This window comes from Raphanus sativus, chromosome 9, assembly GCF_000801105.2.
Source record: "Raphanus sativus cultivar WK10039 chromosome 9, ASM80110v3, whole genome shotgun sequence".
NCBI classification, from domain to species: Eukaryota; Viridiplantae; Streptophyta; class Magnoliopsida; order Brassicales; family Brassicaceae; genus Raphanus; species Raphanus sativus.
The window spans coordinates 31,736,989-31,752,273 of record NC_079519.1 but is presented as its reverse complement, the minus strand read 5'-3'; the positions used below and the strand labels follow the sequence as shown (position 1 = coordinate 31,752,273).

At 36.1% G+C, this 15,285-nt stretch overlaps 6 protein-coding genes across 6 annotated transcripts; 1 reads left to right on the top strand and 5 right to left on the bottom strand.

Annotated features, from left to right (window-relative positions):
• Window positions 1–1,023: 1,023 nt before the first annotated feature.
• On the bottom strand, window positions 1,024–2,114 carry LOC108825654 (DNA repair RAD52-like protein 2, chloroplastic). The gene is made up of 3 exons (XM_018598981.2): window positions 1,628–2,114; window positions 1,417–1,549; window positions 1,024–1,323 (listed from the first exon to the last, which is right to left on the bottom strand). The coding sequence occupies exons 1-3, from the start codon at window positions 1,990–1,992 to the stop codon at window positions 1,186–1,188; spliced, it is 636 nt and encodes a 211-aa protein (XP_018454483.1). The 5' UTR covers window positions 1,993–2,114; the 3' UTR covers window positions 1,024–1,185.
• Window positions 2,115–3,649: 1,535 nt separating this feature from the next.
• On the bottom strand, window positions 3,650–5,098 carry LOC108825287 (uncharacterized). The gene has a single exon (XM_018598596.1). The coding sequence runs from the start codon at window positions 5,096–5,098 to the stop codon at window positions 3,650–3,652; it is 1,449 nt and encodes a 482-aa protein (XP_018454098.1).
• Window positions 5,099–6,861: 1,763 nt separating this feature from the next.
• On the bottom strand, window positions 6,862–7,908 carry LOC108824206 (enoyl-CoA delta isomerase 1, peroxisomal). The gene has a single exon (XM_018597579.2). It carries the CDS (start codon window positions 7,758–7,760, stop codon window positions 7,041–7,043), a length of 720 nt encoding a protein of 239 aa, XP_018453081.1. The 5' UTR covers window positions 7,761–7,908; the 3' UTR covers window positions 6,862–7,040.
• A 356-nt stretch (window positions 7,909–8,264) lies between these two features.
• Window positions 8,265–9,195, top strand: LOC108825823 (NADH dehydrogenase [ubiquinone] 1 alpha subcomplex subunit 2). Its single transcript, XM_018599174.2, has 3 exons — window positions 8,265–8,425; window positions 8,513–8,619; window positions 8,909–9,195. Exons 1-3 carry the CDS (start codon window positions 8,340–8,342, stop codon window positions 9,010–9,012), a joined length of 297 nt encoding a protein of 98 aa, XP_018454676.1. The 5' UTR covers window positions 8,265–8,339; the 3' UTR covers window positions 9,013–9,195.
• Window positions 9,196–9,281: 86 nt separating this feature from the next.
• On the bottom strand, window positions 9,282–10,201 carry LOC108826099 (uncharacterized). Its single transcript, XM_018599475.2, has one exon. It carries the CDS (start codon window positions 10,088–10,090, stop codon window positions 9,542–9,544), a length of 549 nt encoding a protein of 182 aa, XP_018454977.2. The 5' UTR covers window positions 10,091–10,201; the 3' UTR covers window positions 9,282–9,541.
• Window positions 10,202–13,353: 3,152 nt separating this feature from the next.
• LOC108825288 (40S ribosomal protein S27-2) lies at window positions 13,354–14,298 on the bottom strand. The gene is made up of 4 exons (XM_056995452.1): window positions 14,173–14,298; window positions 13,963–14,064; window positions 13,851–13,879; window positions 13,354–13,694 (listed from the first exon to the last, which is right to left on the bottom strand). Exons 1-4 carry the CDS (start codon window positions 14,173–14,175, stop codon window positions 13,574–13,576), a joined length of 255 nt encoding a protein of 84 aa, XP_056851432.1. The 5' UTR covers window positions 14,176–14,298; the 3' UTR covers window positions 13,354–13,573.
• Window positions 14,299–15,285: the final 987 nt, after the last annotated feature.

Here is a 15,285-nt window from a genome sequence, read left to right as displayed (position 1 = left end):
ACCTAGATGAAGTATTGATGTATTATTGGTTTGTTACTACTTAATATCATAATAATTAGTTTTAGGTGAAAAAGGTGAATTATAAGCTAAACTAGTATGGTTGTTTTTTACAAGAAACACCTAGATGAAGTATTATTGGTTTGTTTATATCATAACAATTAGCTAGGAGACAAATATGATGTTTGGTAAAAGAAAGCATTACCATAAGATAATTTTTAAACTAAAAAAAAATGAATTAATATTTTAATATATTATATAAAGCTATTCTGAAGTGCAGAGATCTCAATTTTCAAGGATCCTTTATTAATCAGATTTTGCTCGAATTATCAAATCTTTAAACTCTGATTTTTTTTTCTGTTGTAGAGTTGTAACATAAGTGCTGATATCAGCTCTTTTGCCTTTTCTTAAAGTTCATCTCATTTTCCTGAATATCACGTGACAAGAAACAAGATAGCAGATGGGTTAGCAAAACTGATTTTGTCTGCTGAACTAGCCATTATGGCCTTGACTAAATCTGGTTAGAATTTAATACAGTTGTGTGTTAAAAAAAAAAAAAATTGATATGCCTATTCCAAATCAGATACTTGTGAACTGTTGTAGCATGGGTGCTCATGCTCAGAAATTCGAAACCAAAGATAGATAGTTGTTCCATTTCGTTGGTGGGCTATTTGTTGGTGCAGCACCTCAGCATTTTTATATCATCTTTGTGCTGTTGCAGTTTTTTTATGTAATCTTTTAGCCATTCTTCGATCACGTATATTTGAGCTTTTAGAAAAAACTGAAGTAGTCTAGTGGGGGATATGGTATGTGTGGAAACTCCCACCCCGGATTAAATAGTAGTCCATTTTCTCTGTTATAGGTGCTTGGCGTGGAATCATCCGTAAGCTCAAAACTAGACATGTCTATCTATCCGTACACTTCCAGGAGATTACGGTCTTCCTTTGCAACAGGGTACTGAGTTCAGATATGGGTCCAAAGCTTCTGAGATCATGTGCTCTGTTACTCACAAATGTACACAAAACATACACAAAAAATCTAAATAACACCAGGGAAAATGTATACATACAAAATGATGATATTAATTAATAACTTGTTTGTGAACATCATGACAGATTCACACAAGGGTCTATCCAACAAGTTGATAGACGCATCAACCAAAAAAGAAGGTAAGCATACCAGCCAGCCCTACGACTCATGATACAGATACAAGCCGAGACCAAATCTTGCACATGCTCTGCAGAATGCCATTTCCTCAGCTTCAGCAACTGGATCCTCGATGTGATCACCAGTCATGGTTGCTGTCCCAGTAGATTCACGATGTGCCTGCATTACATTACATGAAACCTAGTGTTGACACACAGAGAGAGAAAGAAAGACAAAAAAAAAAAAACTCTGAAGTCATGTATTGCTTATTACCTCACCATCGGAGCCACGAATGGTGAGACGATAAACAACGGTGACGACGGAACCGTTCTCAGAGTAAATGACATCTCGAACTTCCCCACACCAACCCGGTGCGTAGAAGCTTAGCATCCGGTTTGCATGGTACCTAACGAAAGACACGAGTCCAAGAACTCAGATCAAACAAGAAGCAACAACAAGAAGAACAAGGTTTAGCAGAGAGTACCAGGGGATGAAGCCAGAAGAAGCGGCATTGGATCCAGGACCATGGCTCTTGACGATGTTATCGGGGATCTTTTTGTTGAGATCGCGAAGTATCTCGATCAGAGGCCGAGTGATGGATGAGGAGGAGGAGAACTTGTCGTCCATAGGGACCACATAGTTGGAGTTAGGAACTGCTTTTTGCTTCCAGGCGTCTCCAACGCCGCTGCATCTGACTCCTCTCCACGATGATGACGTTTCTTGGCGAACCGCGACGGTTCTTAGTGGGAGGAGTCTTTGGGAGGCGGTAGATGGGGCGGAGTTTCTGAAGACGGTCGTGGAGGTTTGCATCTGCAAAGACATTGTTGAAGAGGAGATGGAAGAAGACATGAGCAGGGGGAAGAGGAAAACAGGAAAAGAGTGAGACGAGATTTGCCTGCTACTTCTTCTTCTCTCTCTAGTTGTAGAGAGGTAGGTGGGATAGGTGAAGAAACCAAATCATACATTAATGTATTTTAGATTTTGCTTCCATATGAAAACAAATATTTATAAATTATCTGACTTTATATTTAAAGTATTTGTTTATTCTATTTTATTTAGCATTTATTTCAACGAATTCAGCCGTTACAAATCAATTTTTTTGCACTTTCGAATAACTTTTTGTGAGTTCGAGTTGCTGAGGTGCTGCACTTTCGGTTAGAATAGTTTCGGGTTCGGTTTGGTCCGGATAGTAAAACTATGGAACTGAAAAATATCTGAAATAATTTTAGTTCTCATTTGATTCCGGTCGGGTTCGAATAATTCGGGCAATTTAGATAGTTCAAATAAAATATCGTTATTTAAGATAAAATATTAAATAATTATGATGATTTAGATAAAAAATTAGATATTATGGATTACTTTGGATATTTTGAATAAAATTATCCGGATACTCTCGAATAATTCGAATATTTTATAATAATTTAGTTATTCTTACATATTTTTGGATTTTTGTAAGAAAACTGTTAGTTATAAATATATTTAATTATGTCATATTTATATAATTAATATTTTTATATATTTGGATATCCGTTTGGTTTTTGGTTCGGTTCTGGTTTAATTCAGTTATCTAAGATATAGAAATATAGGAACCATTTGGTTATTTGAGGATCCTCGGTTCGGTTGCCTATGCCTACTTCAAACTAGCTCCTCCCCCCAACTTAACGGTGCCTTAACGCCGGTTTCCGCCGTACTACCATAACTAGAATCCACGATTCCCATTTCCAAACCCCGTTCCTCCGTAACTTACAAAATGTTTATGAGAATAATTAAATTTTATTGCAAAATAAACTAGAGTAACCAAAACCAAATTCAAAGCAAAAGAGCTTAGAACACAAAAAATATCCAAATTCCAAAGTCACATCATGATTGTGTCCTGAACAATGACAAAAGATATTAAAATAATTTTAATTGTTAAAATTGGATAATTTAGTCAATTTACATATATATAAGTGTAAATTTAAAAATAAATAAATAAAATTATTGTTTTCAAATTAAAATCTCTTATAAAAAATATGTATCTGATATAGCGGAAGTTTCTAGAGACAGAATTAGATCCGTTTATTCCAAAAATACACGAATCTAGGGTTTGTGAATACTCTTCACAGTGCTTAATTAAAAGCTCTTAGGGGTTGTGAATACTCTTCACAGTGGTTTATAAAAATTTCTTTAGGGTTTGAGAATACTCTTCTCAGTGGTTTATCAAAACCTCTTCTTTTTGATATACAACCATAGAGTCTAAAAGACTATATATAAGAAAACAATAAAACCCTAAAACATTAAGATAATTATCAAATAATTTATAAAATAAATAATAAGATAAATGGAAATATTCCAAATATTTATCTCCATCAGTATCCAAATTTTTTCCTATTATTTTCCATTTATAAAACAAATTCTTGTATGATATTCTGATAGAAAAATTCTAGATCAGCTATCGATTACATCTACCTTTGTTTTTAAGAACATACATAGCACGTAATCTTTTCCAACAAATGTTAATCCAAAATTAAACAGTGCAATTGAAACAACGGAACCAATCTTTAAGTGTCAATGTTTTCATGACCAAGGGACCTTCGCAACGAGAGGAACAACGTCGACAATGTGGCCTTGTCATGTAATCGTTGGGGAGAATTTGGATTTCGGAGTCTTCAGATTTATGGATGAATCCCTTCCTAAAATAAGGTTTCCTACCCAATACACAAGTGATATGAAGCGTGGAAGAACACTCGTCACAAGTATAGAACCACTTGTTTGGATCTGTTCTCTCCTCGCATATCTCACACCAGTATTCTCCATTCGTATTCTCACCGTAGCTTAAGTAAAGGGGATGTTGGTCGTACTTGTTTTTCACCACACTTGGTAGAGTAGCGCATCTGAAGCACAAACAAAAGTTGTCGCATTCATCACAACTCATCATATAGAAGTTATTTTGATTACAATTTGAGCAAATGGCTGAGCGGCCTGCCCTGAATAAAAAGAAGAGTGGTGAATGAGGGTGGCTTTTGTGGATGAGTCCATTGCGTATAAGAGCGCATCGAATATCAATCACACAGCCAAGAGCTATGTAGGCGAAGCCGCTTCCAATTTGCTTACAACAACTGCAGCTTATACCGCCCACATCCTCAGTAAATAGACTGAATCTTTCAGGGTCAGCCGGATGTCTTTTCATTTTTGGAAGGTTAGCGCAGACTTTATGAAGAATGAAGTCGCATTCATTGTTTGTACATATATAGCATGGATCCGAATAGACGGGCAGGATGCATGCATTGCATTGCTTGCTTTCGTAATGAGCGGCCTCAGCTGCATCTTGTATGATGTGCTTAAGGTTGTGTTCATGACTGAAATGTTTTATGACATCATCTCCAAGCACCGTGAATGGTGCAATTTCTTGAGGATCTTCTTCCGGCACTCCTTCTAGTTCTATCTGATCCCACACTTCCCACTTGATCGCGCATCTCGAATGAACAGCATAGTTAGGGCAAGTGGAGCATGAAAATGCACCATACTCTCCATCAACTTTCTTGCGACAAACCCCACATTTCCACGCTCCAACGCCTAAAGGTAGAACAAATGAAATGCGGTGCTCGTCGTGGAGATTGATGCATATGACACGTGGCAAGTCAACGCATTCCCTATGAATTGTGAAACAGCATGGGATACATAAACAAAGAGGTGAGCGGAGATCACCCACCCCACAAGCAATACAAGTGAAAATAAAAGAAGACTTCGGCATGAGCGTGAGTGGATGCTCATGCGACCTTTTGGGTTCTACGATAAGTGGCTTCCTCGCACAGGCCGGACATAGATTGAAGTCACAAAGGTGACATTTATAGAATTCAGGCTTACCACTCTCTTTACAGATGAGACACTCTGGAGAATATTTAGCTACATTGTGCTGGAGAGAGTGTCCGTGAGATGGATTAGTTACTGTTAGCTCTATCTCATCATTCGCCATGGTTTGTGAACACCTTAATTAGCTTTGTGCTGTGGCAGCCCTTAGTTGTATGATTGATGTTTCTTTTTTTTTTCCTTTTTGGTAGGATCGACTTTATGTTGTTTAACACCCTCCCTTATTCTTATGTAAAAGACTTTTTGGTATGATTATATAACAAACTTATCGAGATCATTCATTAATCTTAATTTAATTGCATAAGATATTGACAGCTACGTAACGTGATCGCAACTATGACTGTCAAGTTACAATGCCCACGTTCGACAAAATGGCTGAGCTGTAGCCACCAAAGAAATTTTATTTTTCAACTATCTAGCCTACCATGTTGTTCAATATATGTTTAACTACATGATTAAATTCTTTATAAAAAAAACTACATGATTAAACGTCTTATATTTAACATATCCTACACAATATTAAATATAGTATATGGGAAATATAGCTTAGGGAAGTTTTAATGGACTTGCAAGTCTTATTCTAAAGGCATGTAGTTTCAACTATTTTGTTCCCATAATAAAAAAAAAACGAAATTTATTTTAAAGACTTACATGTCTTCTTTTTTTTCCCTAAGTCCATTAAAACTTCCCTAAGACTTACATGTCTTCTTTTTTTTTTTTAACGTCTAAACAGATTTTATTAGTAGATCAAAGTACAAATCGAGTAATAGAATCGTATACAAAGCAATAGAATACAAATTATTACATAAGCAGAAATATGCGACATATGCTAAAGACAAATCGTTTGTAGAAGTGAATATTGACGTTGCTTTCTTTTGCAGGAAGCCTTACACGCTAACAGAACATATATTCTGTTATTTTCCTTTTCCAGAATTCGTCTCACTCTGATACGATTGGTATATGCCATTTTGGCATTTTATTCCTTTTCCAAATCGTATAGAAAAAATCCATTGCATACGAGACATGCTTTGAAAACTCGACACGGTACCAATTAGTCCGTATATGTGTTCTTGTTATTGAAGTAGACTCTATAATACTCTTTTTGTGGCTCCAATAAAATGATCTTGTCTGCTGTGAAATCCATCCACTCTTGTACGATGATGCATTGTGTTTCCATTGTGGCTTCTGCATCGTCCAACTCCCAAACAAAACTATTAACATTTGATTTGAGAAAAGAGTGATATTATAGTCTCCCGGCCAAGGCGCCTTCAGGAATGATTGCAACTCTCCAAAATTAACAGGAGAAAAGAGAACATCGTGCATCAAGTGCTCGGAGATGGCGCCGACAAAACCATGAAGATTTGCCGGAAGAACATCGACAAAACCTACGAGATTTGCCGGATAATCACGCTCCAAAGTGGAGAAAATAAAACCTTCGATTCGACGCAATCGCTCCAAATATCTCCCCCATGTCTTAAGAACATAACAAATGAAACTCAAACCAGTGATAAAAACCAGCCTAAGAGACGATGGTCGAGAGTGAAGATAGCAATATCGACGAACAGATGGATGAAGACGTCGTTTGGTGATAAACCCAAACGTATATAACAGAATCAAAGTGAACATATGGTCACTGTAGAAATAAAAACAGAAAGCGTAACGAAACCGGCGGCCGAAACCACCGGTCGTGATCAGAAAAGTGAAAAGTTGTGTTGTTCTAGAAATCGCACTCAGAGAGACAAAGCGGTTTTTTTGTCTCCTATTTTTATCTTTTTCCCCGACTTACATGTCTTCTTTTTTTTCGTTTATTACAACTATTTTGTTCCCATAATAAAAAAAAAAAAAAACTATTTTGTTCCCATACAGCCATACATGGTTGCCTAAAATCTAATTAACATAAATTTCGTTTATTACATTATTTCATTTTTAATATTACAAGCCTACAATGTGTAAAAAAGCAAATCTAGCAAATTTCACTTGACCTCTATTTATAATATTTTAATTTTAATTTTATTAACTCTGACAAATTGTATTCGTGGTTGAACAACCTACGGTTTAGATCCACTGTTTTGGATTCTGTCGGAACCGCTCTCATTTGAACCAATCGCGTGGAGAACCTGTTTCAAAAGAGTTTCCCTCATCCTACCGTACACGTGTCCATCAACACCCCGTCTAACTATCTCCTCTCCCAACTTAACGGCGCCTTCAACCGTCTCCGCCGCACTGCCATAACTAGAATCCACGATCCCCATCTCCAAACCCCTCTCCGCCGTAACTTTCTCCGCCGTCAACACCACATCCCTCCTCGCCGCCGGAGAACCGATCTTCGCCCGCACCACCGCCACAAACCACGCAGGGATCACAAGCCCGATGTCCATCTCGCTCATGTACAGGAACCCTCTGTCGCGGCGCATCAGCACGTAGTCGTGGCTCATCGCGAGAACGAATCCCGCGGCGGAGGCGTGGCCGGTCACGGCGGCGATGGTCGGCATGGGGAGGGAGATGAGATCGGCGACGAGGGATCGGAGTTTGGAGTCCATGGCGACGCGGAGGGAAGGATCGGATTCGGCCAAGGCGAGATCGTAGCCGTTGGAGAAGAATTTTCCGTGCGAGGTTGTGATGAGGACTGATTGTGGAGATGATGGATCGGAGCGGATTCGTGAGATGGCGGAGCGGATGCTGTCGAGTAAGGTGGGGTTGAGACGGTGTTCGCCGTCGCCGGTGAGTGTCAGCAAGAAAAGTTGACCACGTTTCTCCAGTGTACACATCTCTGTGTCTGTGATAATATTAGATTAGCGATTATGCGTAATTAGATAATATACTTGCAGGTAGGTAGGTTTGTTATTACAGTGTCACGTGACATTTACCGAGAAATGTAACTCAAAGTTGTAACTTAGAGGGTGTATTTAATACTACTATACAAACGTTGATTTGCTCTATCTTTTTGATACGGAAATAATTATTATAATATCCTAAAATGTTACCAAATCAAAGTTTTAGTTCTTAATCAATACTCTTAAACATATTTTTTTTTGAAATTACTCTTATATTTACATAAATATTTTTTTGTACCGTTATAGATGATCTATCAACATAAAACAACGATGAACACAATCCATGTCTGAGAAAACAACGATGAACACATACAAGCAATTAGTCGTAAACTAGTCATGTTTAAACCTAACTTAATGGACTCAGATTAATGGGCTTTGGCCCGATACCTTTTTCTACTAAGTAGGATCACTTAAATGAGCCTAATTAATGATTTCATTATCTAAGCACACAGGTCACTCGTCTAGATTTTTGATTCTGTGTTGCGGCATTTTTGAAGGGTGAAGAGAAGAGGGATGGCATGGAGAGGAAACATATCTAAGTCTCTGAAAGAGCTCAGGATCCTTCTCTGTCAATCTTCTCCTGCTAGTGCTTCCACCAGGTTCTCCTCCACCTTTCATTTTCCGGTTTGATCAAACCAAATCTATGCGATCGGACGATTCAATTTTGTTTTGGTTTTGGGATTCAGGACGTTCGTGGAGAAGAATTACAAAGAATTGAAGTCTCTAAACCCAAAGTTTCCCTTCCTGATCCGAGAATGTAGTGGGATCCAGCCTCAGATGTGGGCTAGATATGGTAATCTCTCATTGATTTTATTAATATGTGCACTCTCACCTGCTAAAGGCATTGGCTATCGATGAAAATGTAACAGTGTGTAACCACTATGCGTATTTGGGTTGTGCATAGTACTGGTGTTGGTTAGTTACATGAATTGTTTGTTGTGTTGTGTGTAACCATTGGATGAAATTGTAATGTATGTAACCATGAATGTGCTCATTGCTAGTTGAAGAATGTGACCTTCATCTTTTTTTGGTTCGTTAATTTTTTTTTAATTTTTTCTTGGGCGTACACACTTACGTGGCAGATATGGGTGTGGAGAGGTGTGTAAACTTGGATGGGATGAGCGAGACACAGATTCTCAAGTCTCTTCAAGATCTTGTCAAAGCCGGAGGAGCTGCTAAAGCCTAAGGTTTTTTTTTTTTTTTTTACCTATCTAGATGATCACGAATAAGCTAATAACTAGAAACACTCAATTTGACAATTTCCTGTCATTCTATTACTTTGCAACTCTCTGGTGTCATATCGCCTCTTTGTTCTGAGTTGTTTCTTACTCCTTGAACTTAGTGGTATTAATGGAACCGTTCCGTGTGATTGTTGAAGTCAGAGAGAGGTGGAAATCAACGCAACAAGTGTAGATACCATTTAAAGCAATTATGATTAGTGTTAGGTTTGTGATCGATATGAAAGTCATGATTTCTCAATTATTATTGGAAAATAACAAATTGGAAACACACAATATAGGAAAGCTGATCCTTCCTTCAACCCAACTTGATACAGTAATTGAAATACATTAAAAAGATCATAGTACTTTTGATCCTAGAAAATACGATGATCAAAGGCTTAATGATCGACAACACAAAATATAAATGTTAGCAAAGATCGTAATATGAATCTATTATTCATATCTATGCCAACATGTGTACACATGGATATGAGTTTATGTGCCTCGGGCTAGCATATCTTGATACCTTTTGAAGGACAAGAGTTTTTGAAGCTTCATCTGCTTATGAAACCTTGAAATGAAGAGGTCTGCGACATGGTCGATCTCGTCTTCTAGCTTGAAACTCTCTCCTTCCTCTTCCTTCGAGTTCTTCACCATATCTATCACCGAACCTTCCTCCAACTCCCCAAAATCATCATCTCCTTCGAACAACGTGTGCCTAAGATCTGGATACTTGTCGTTTTCCTCCTCTAGTACGTCGTAACTCTCATGATGAGCCTTTGTGGATGCCCCAGTGTTGTAAAGCACTATAGCCTTGCTCTCGTCTCTGTCTTGATCATGGTCTTGATCATCAGAATGGCCTAGGAGGTTGTGGATTTTGTTGGAAATGGAACGGAACCCGAGCTTCTTGTGTTTCACGAGAGACAACACCACGAGTCTTGTTTTGAAGGCACTTGTTTTGTTCTTTACCGCTATAGATTTAGCCTTTGCAACGGAGCTCAACAACGCAACGACACGTTTCATCAGTGCCGTAGCTTTCTTCATTTTTTTTTAATCTTTGAAAGAGCTATAAGCTTTAATCAATAAAGTGTTTGTATAATAATGTATAAGAAGATGTTGCTTAATTAGCATGGAATGGAACATTGGTGGTCAGAGTCTTGAAGAGTTTATATAGGAGTCATGGCTTTGTGAGTCTTGTCGTATTATTTGATTAACGGCTATATGGTTTACTTAATGGCGGAGCAATCTTCCCAAAATTCGACACGTGGATATAGACCACTTGTTATAGTGGATCACTTGCCTTTTTCTGGCTAACCTTTAAAGCTTTTATGTCACGTCCCCTTTCATCCAATTACATCGTGCGGTTCGTTCGCGCCTAGATTTCACGTACGTATGCATATGAGATGTCTTTTATATTTGTTAAAGAACTTCAAGATACTAATTTTACGTTTAAGTTTGGTTTATAAATATGACCTGGCATGTTGGTTTGGCGATCAGTTGGGTAGAAGCATAAAGGACTAATATTAAATTTAAAACGAATAAATATCTAATCTATTAAAATTGAAGTACAATTATAAATTAACCCGATTTTTCCTTAATAATTACAAGCCATGCCACTGGATTATCTCTAATACATTCACTAAAATTTAATAAAGGCTTTCCGCCATATGCTAAAGGACAAACCCATTAATATTTCTCTTATCCAATAATTGCATTTGCTTATCACTAACCATAAAATGGATTATCTTTCGTGTTATCACAGTCTCAATTTCTACATGAAATGGTTTAAATGAATTAGTAAACCAGAGTGATTGAATTAAGTGCCAAAATTTTATTGAAGTCATTATTACGTTTCCAGGACTTATTCATAGCCTTAGTAATTAGGCACTAAATCATGTGTCCCTATTACCTGTATATATATATTATTAATGTAATACTCCCTCTGTATCACTATAAGTTATGTTTAAGGTTTTAGCACATATATTAAGAAAATATTAATTTTTATAAAATTTATATTGGTTATATACAAATATCATTAAATGATAATAGTTCAACCAATAAGAAAAAAAAACAGCATTTTGTAATTGGTCACAAAATTGAAATGCTATTAAATTCTACATAAAATAGTGAGAACATCAATTATTTTGGAACAAAAAAAAATTCTTTAAACACCACTTAATATGATATAGAGGGAGTGTATGAAAAACCTAAGACAGTATCATGTTACGTTTGCTACGGATTGTTCTCAATTGGTGAAGATGGTTTCAGAACCAGAAGAATGGCCAGCATTCGCCAGCTATTTGGAAGACATCAAGAGTCTACAAGACAATTTCTCGAGCTCACAGATCATACATGTACCACGAACGGAGAATTTAAAGGCGGATCGTTTAGCACGCAGTGCCAGACAACAATCGTCTTTCGTCGTTCACATGGATGCAGAGCCCCCAGTTTGGTTCGCAGAGTCTATATGAGTCTGTTTGTTGATGACAAAAAAAAAAAAGAGGGAGTAGTTGAGAACAACAATAAACCGGATCAACTGTATTACATGAATTATATACAATCCAAAAACCATTAGGTTTAGTATATATAAATAGGATTCAAAATTTATTTTAACTTTTTTTTTTCAAACAGAAAATCGATGATATGCTATCTCCCTTAGCTTAAGCAGTTTTCTCCAAATCCAAGACACTTTAGTATCAGTGTTCTATATATATTTTAAATTTCTCAAAATCTATAAACAAAATAATATATTACATATAAATTTGAATAACATATGTTAGAATACCTAAGCTTAACATCTAAACTGGTTGGGTTTAAATATTTGGATCAAGAATTAATAATTATTTTTAGTATTTTTTGGCGGTTTGAGCATAGTTTAACTATTTTAGATATTTATTTTTGATTATTTGTATATATTTTCGAGTACTAAATCAACTTAAAAATATCATATATTTTTAAATGTTTTAATATACATTAAATCTAAAAATGATTAATTATGTATAAGTATATAAATCTTTATCGGATACATTTGGGTAACCAAAATACTTCGGTTCAGATCGGATTTGGTTACATAAATATCAAAATTTTAAATAATTTAAATATTTAATAAATTTCGGTTCGAATTTGGTAGTACTCTTTCGAATTATGATCAATTTGATTTTTCAGATTTAGATTTTTCATCCCGCCTTAATATTGACATGAAAATCAAATAGCAAAATAATTTTAAAAGATACACCCGGGCAGGTGCCCGGGTCAAACTCTAGTGTAACTTATGTTTCGATATTAGTAATATTCATGTTATTAATAATTCTCAAATACTTTCTGTCGTCTCTCTATCACTAATTCTCAAATTAAAGATCTGATAGAGAAACAACTTTTGTTATTAATAAATGTGATTAGCTTTACCTACAAAAGCACTTGACAACTATACGGTCGAAACAAAAGTGTCATTTGTACCCCCGAGAAGAACCTTCATCCAACTTGTGACAGAAAATATTAGGATCGGAAAGATGTTTTGCTAAAGATTCGTACAGCTTTAGAGATCCAGCGGCGCGTCGTAAATTCATTGTACTTCACTACTTCTCTTACTTTTTTCATTCTGAAGTTATTCTCTATTTACTTTTCTAGAAACTGAAGTACAATGAATGAAACTGATTGCATGTGATGGCGCTATTGCAAAAAAAAAGGAAAGTGAGTGTTTTACGCAGTTTCGGTCTCACATTTCAAGGCACCGCGAATTTTCTTGCTCCATGATTTAAGCTTTATAAGATTCTCTTTCACTTATTGCCACACTTTGATCCTTACTCTTGATAGTTTTCTAGATTTTTTAGATTTCACACATTAGTTTATCAGCCTTTTAGTCTTATCGTTTATCAGCATTAGTTTAAAGTGTGAATCCACAGTCCACACTGAAACCTCAGAGTCAATAGAATGTTTAGAGGATACTGTGTTTACGCAATTGTACATGTAAAGGAACATATTGAATATTGGGCTCTACGGGTATATGGCACGGCCCAAAGGCCATATAACCTCTTGAGTACTAGAAAAAAGGCATCTGAGATTGCTATCTAGACATGCTTTTAGAGCACTGCTTAATGAACACAGGTGCTAACAAAACGAGTCCAATTCATCAGTTGAGATAATAATAATCTCGTGCATTCAGTTATAAATTAACTTTTTCAAGACATTGAGTTTCTTTCTAATCATAGCAGTTTTACAATGCTTTTGAACAATCCATTCATAAGTGTATTTTGGAGGCAGTAAACTAAGCTGTTTAAAAAGACAAAAGAACAAGTCTCCACAAAAAGGATGCAACTCAAGAATGATTAAGCGCGGAGGATGAAGAACTCAACTCGTAGTTTGATGATGATACCTTAAGAATCTTCTCATAAGCAAGACATAATAAGTTCATAAAAACTACTTAAGCAATAAAACCCAAACTGAATAAAAGATCTGATCTCTGTTCTCTCACATCATCAACATTAGTGAAAAAACGATAACTTTTGGGTGGAAGCTTCTCATACTCTTTCACTTTTTCCTGAAAGAGCAACCCTCAGTGAGCCTAGCTTTACCACCGGTGGGCTGGCAAAGAACCGTCTGACAGTTTCCACACACTACAACTGTCTGAGAGTGACTGAACACAGTGGTTCTGCAAGTAACACCACCACCACACAAAGAGGTTACTAAATTGTAATCTCTTCACATCACTACTAATTATTACAAAAACCTCTAGACAATACCAAACTCTAGTAAATAAAACAGCATCGACTCTATACAAGAAGAATCAGTGACGAGAGTAACTTACATGTTGAAGCATCCCTGGCACTTGACGTCCTGCAAACACACAAACAAACAAGACTTAATTGCATCGCATCCAATTCTTTTTTTGGTCTTACTGGAGGAATTAAAAAAGTTACCATGAAGAAGGAGTTAGGAGATTGAACGAGACGCTTGAGCTTGTGCTTTCTCTTCTCCAGCTCAGCAGGTGGATTCAGCAGATCGATGTCGTTTTGGAGAACCTGAGAGCCGCCACACATCCAAAAATGATTCAATTAAAACTTAGAAATTCATGAATAAGAGAGAGAGAGAGAGAAAAAAATAGGGGAAACAAAGGCATGAAGCTCCACCATGATTGTTTGCGAGAATGCAACGAAGACGATTCGGTGAAACCCTAGACGGACGGAGGAGGATGCAACTGACTAATTCACTCTCCAAATGCGGCTGCTCAAGGAATTTTTTTTACGGACTTTATATATACAGATGACAAACTTCGGGCCCAATTAACCAAGCCCATTTAGATATTTAAGTGGATCATTGTAATCTTTTTTTTTCTTTCTTGTTATTTAATTTCCTCCTCTCTTTTTAAAGAGTTAGTATAAACACATTTTAATTATCAAAAATATTAATTAAAATTTACAAAAAAAACATTTACGACCATTATATGAGTTTTTTTTTTTGGTAAAATGTTAAGCTTACCATTTTCTAAAAAGAAGGTTACAATGTTGTTGTTGAACAACTTATTACAACAGGAAATAGAGGAAGAGAGAGCAGAAAAAAGAAACACAATTAACAAGAACAACATAAGCAAAGGGACCATTATATGAGTTCCCAGCTTTTTAGATTTAATCTCGGGTACACCGAACTGAACTCAAAACTCAAACGGAATGTTGAATTTCTTAGCATGTTTAACCACAGGTTCTTAACTCAATTTTTAAAATAAATAAATTAAAAATAATGGAAAACAGGAAAGAAAAATAGAAAACAAATAAATTATTATAATATTAATATTTTTTGTTCTTTTAGCATTTTTTAGCAGTTCTAGCGTTGAACATGCTCTTACCACAACCACGACCACGAGATAAAATAATATCATGCTAATATCATTACGTAATTTAATATGTTAATGTGTAATTTAATATGTTAATATATGATTTAATATATTAAGATATTAATGAAAGATCCCCTAAATCTCTTCAACAATAGAGAAGCCATTTAAACATACTGTAGTTTTACGGAGGACCTACCCCTATATAAATAGGAACGGAGAAAAACCCTAAAAGTAAAAGTGCAACTAGAAGAGAAAAGAGGAAGATGGAAAACTTGACAGATGATCTATATGGACGATGGTACTTGCGAGATTGCCGATTAAGATCTTCACATGTTTTAAACTTGTTTGCAAGCAGTGGAAAACAATCCTAGAGTCTCCCTTTTTTCGTAAACTTTTCATGTCCGTCCACCAA

Coding starts and splice junctions, on each gene's coding strand:
- LOC108825287 (XM_018598596.1), bottom strand. CDS start 5,098: ATGGCGAATGATGAGATAGAGCTAACAGTAACTAATCCATCTCACGGA.
- LOC108826099 (XM_018599475.2), bottom strand. CDS start 10,090: ATGAAGAAAGCTACGGCACTGATGAAACGTGTCGTTGCGTTGTTGAGC.
- LOC108825654 (XM_018598981.2), bottom strand. CDS start 1,992: ATGTCTTCTTCCATCTCCTCTTCAACAATGTCTTTGCAGATGCAAACC. Junction 1,550..1,627: donor TCTTCTGGCTTCATCCCCTG/GTACTCTCTGCT, acceptor GTCTTTCGTTAG/GTACCATGCAAACCGGATGC. Junction 1,324..1,416: donor TTCGTGGCTCCGATGGTGAG/GTAATAAGCAAT, acceptor AATGTAATGCAG/GCACATCGTGAATCTACTGG.
- LOC108825823 (XM_018599174.2), top strand. CDS start 8,340: ATGGCATGGAGAGGAAACATATCTAAGTCTCTGAAAGAGCTCAGGATC. Junction 8,426..8,512: donor CCTGCTAGTGCTTCCACCAG/GTTCTCCTCCAC, acceptor TTTGGGATTCAG/GACGTTCGTGGAGAAGAATT. Junction 8,620..8,908: donor TCAGATGTGGGCTAGATATG/GTAATCTCTCAT, acceptor CTTACGTGGCAG/ATATGGGTGTGGAGAGGTGT.
- LOC108825288 (XM_056995452.1), bottom strand. Junction 13,880..13,962: donor CTCCTAACTCCTTCTTCATG/GTAACTTTTTTA, acceptor GTGTGTTTGCAG/GACGTCAAGTGCCAGGGATG. Junction 13,695..13,850: donor TGCCAGGGATGCTTCAACAT/GTAAGTTACTCT, acceptor TGTTACTTGCAG/AACCACTGTGTTCAGTCACT.
- LOC108824206 (XM_018597579.2), bottom strand. CDS start 7,760: ATGTGTACACTGGAGAAACGTGGTCAACTTTTCTTGCTGACACTCACC.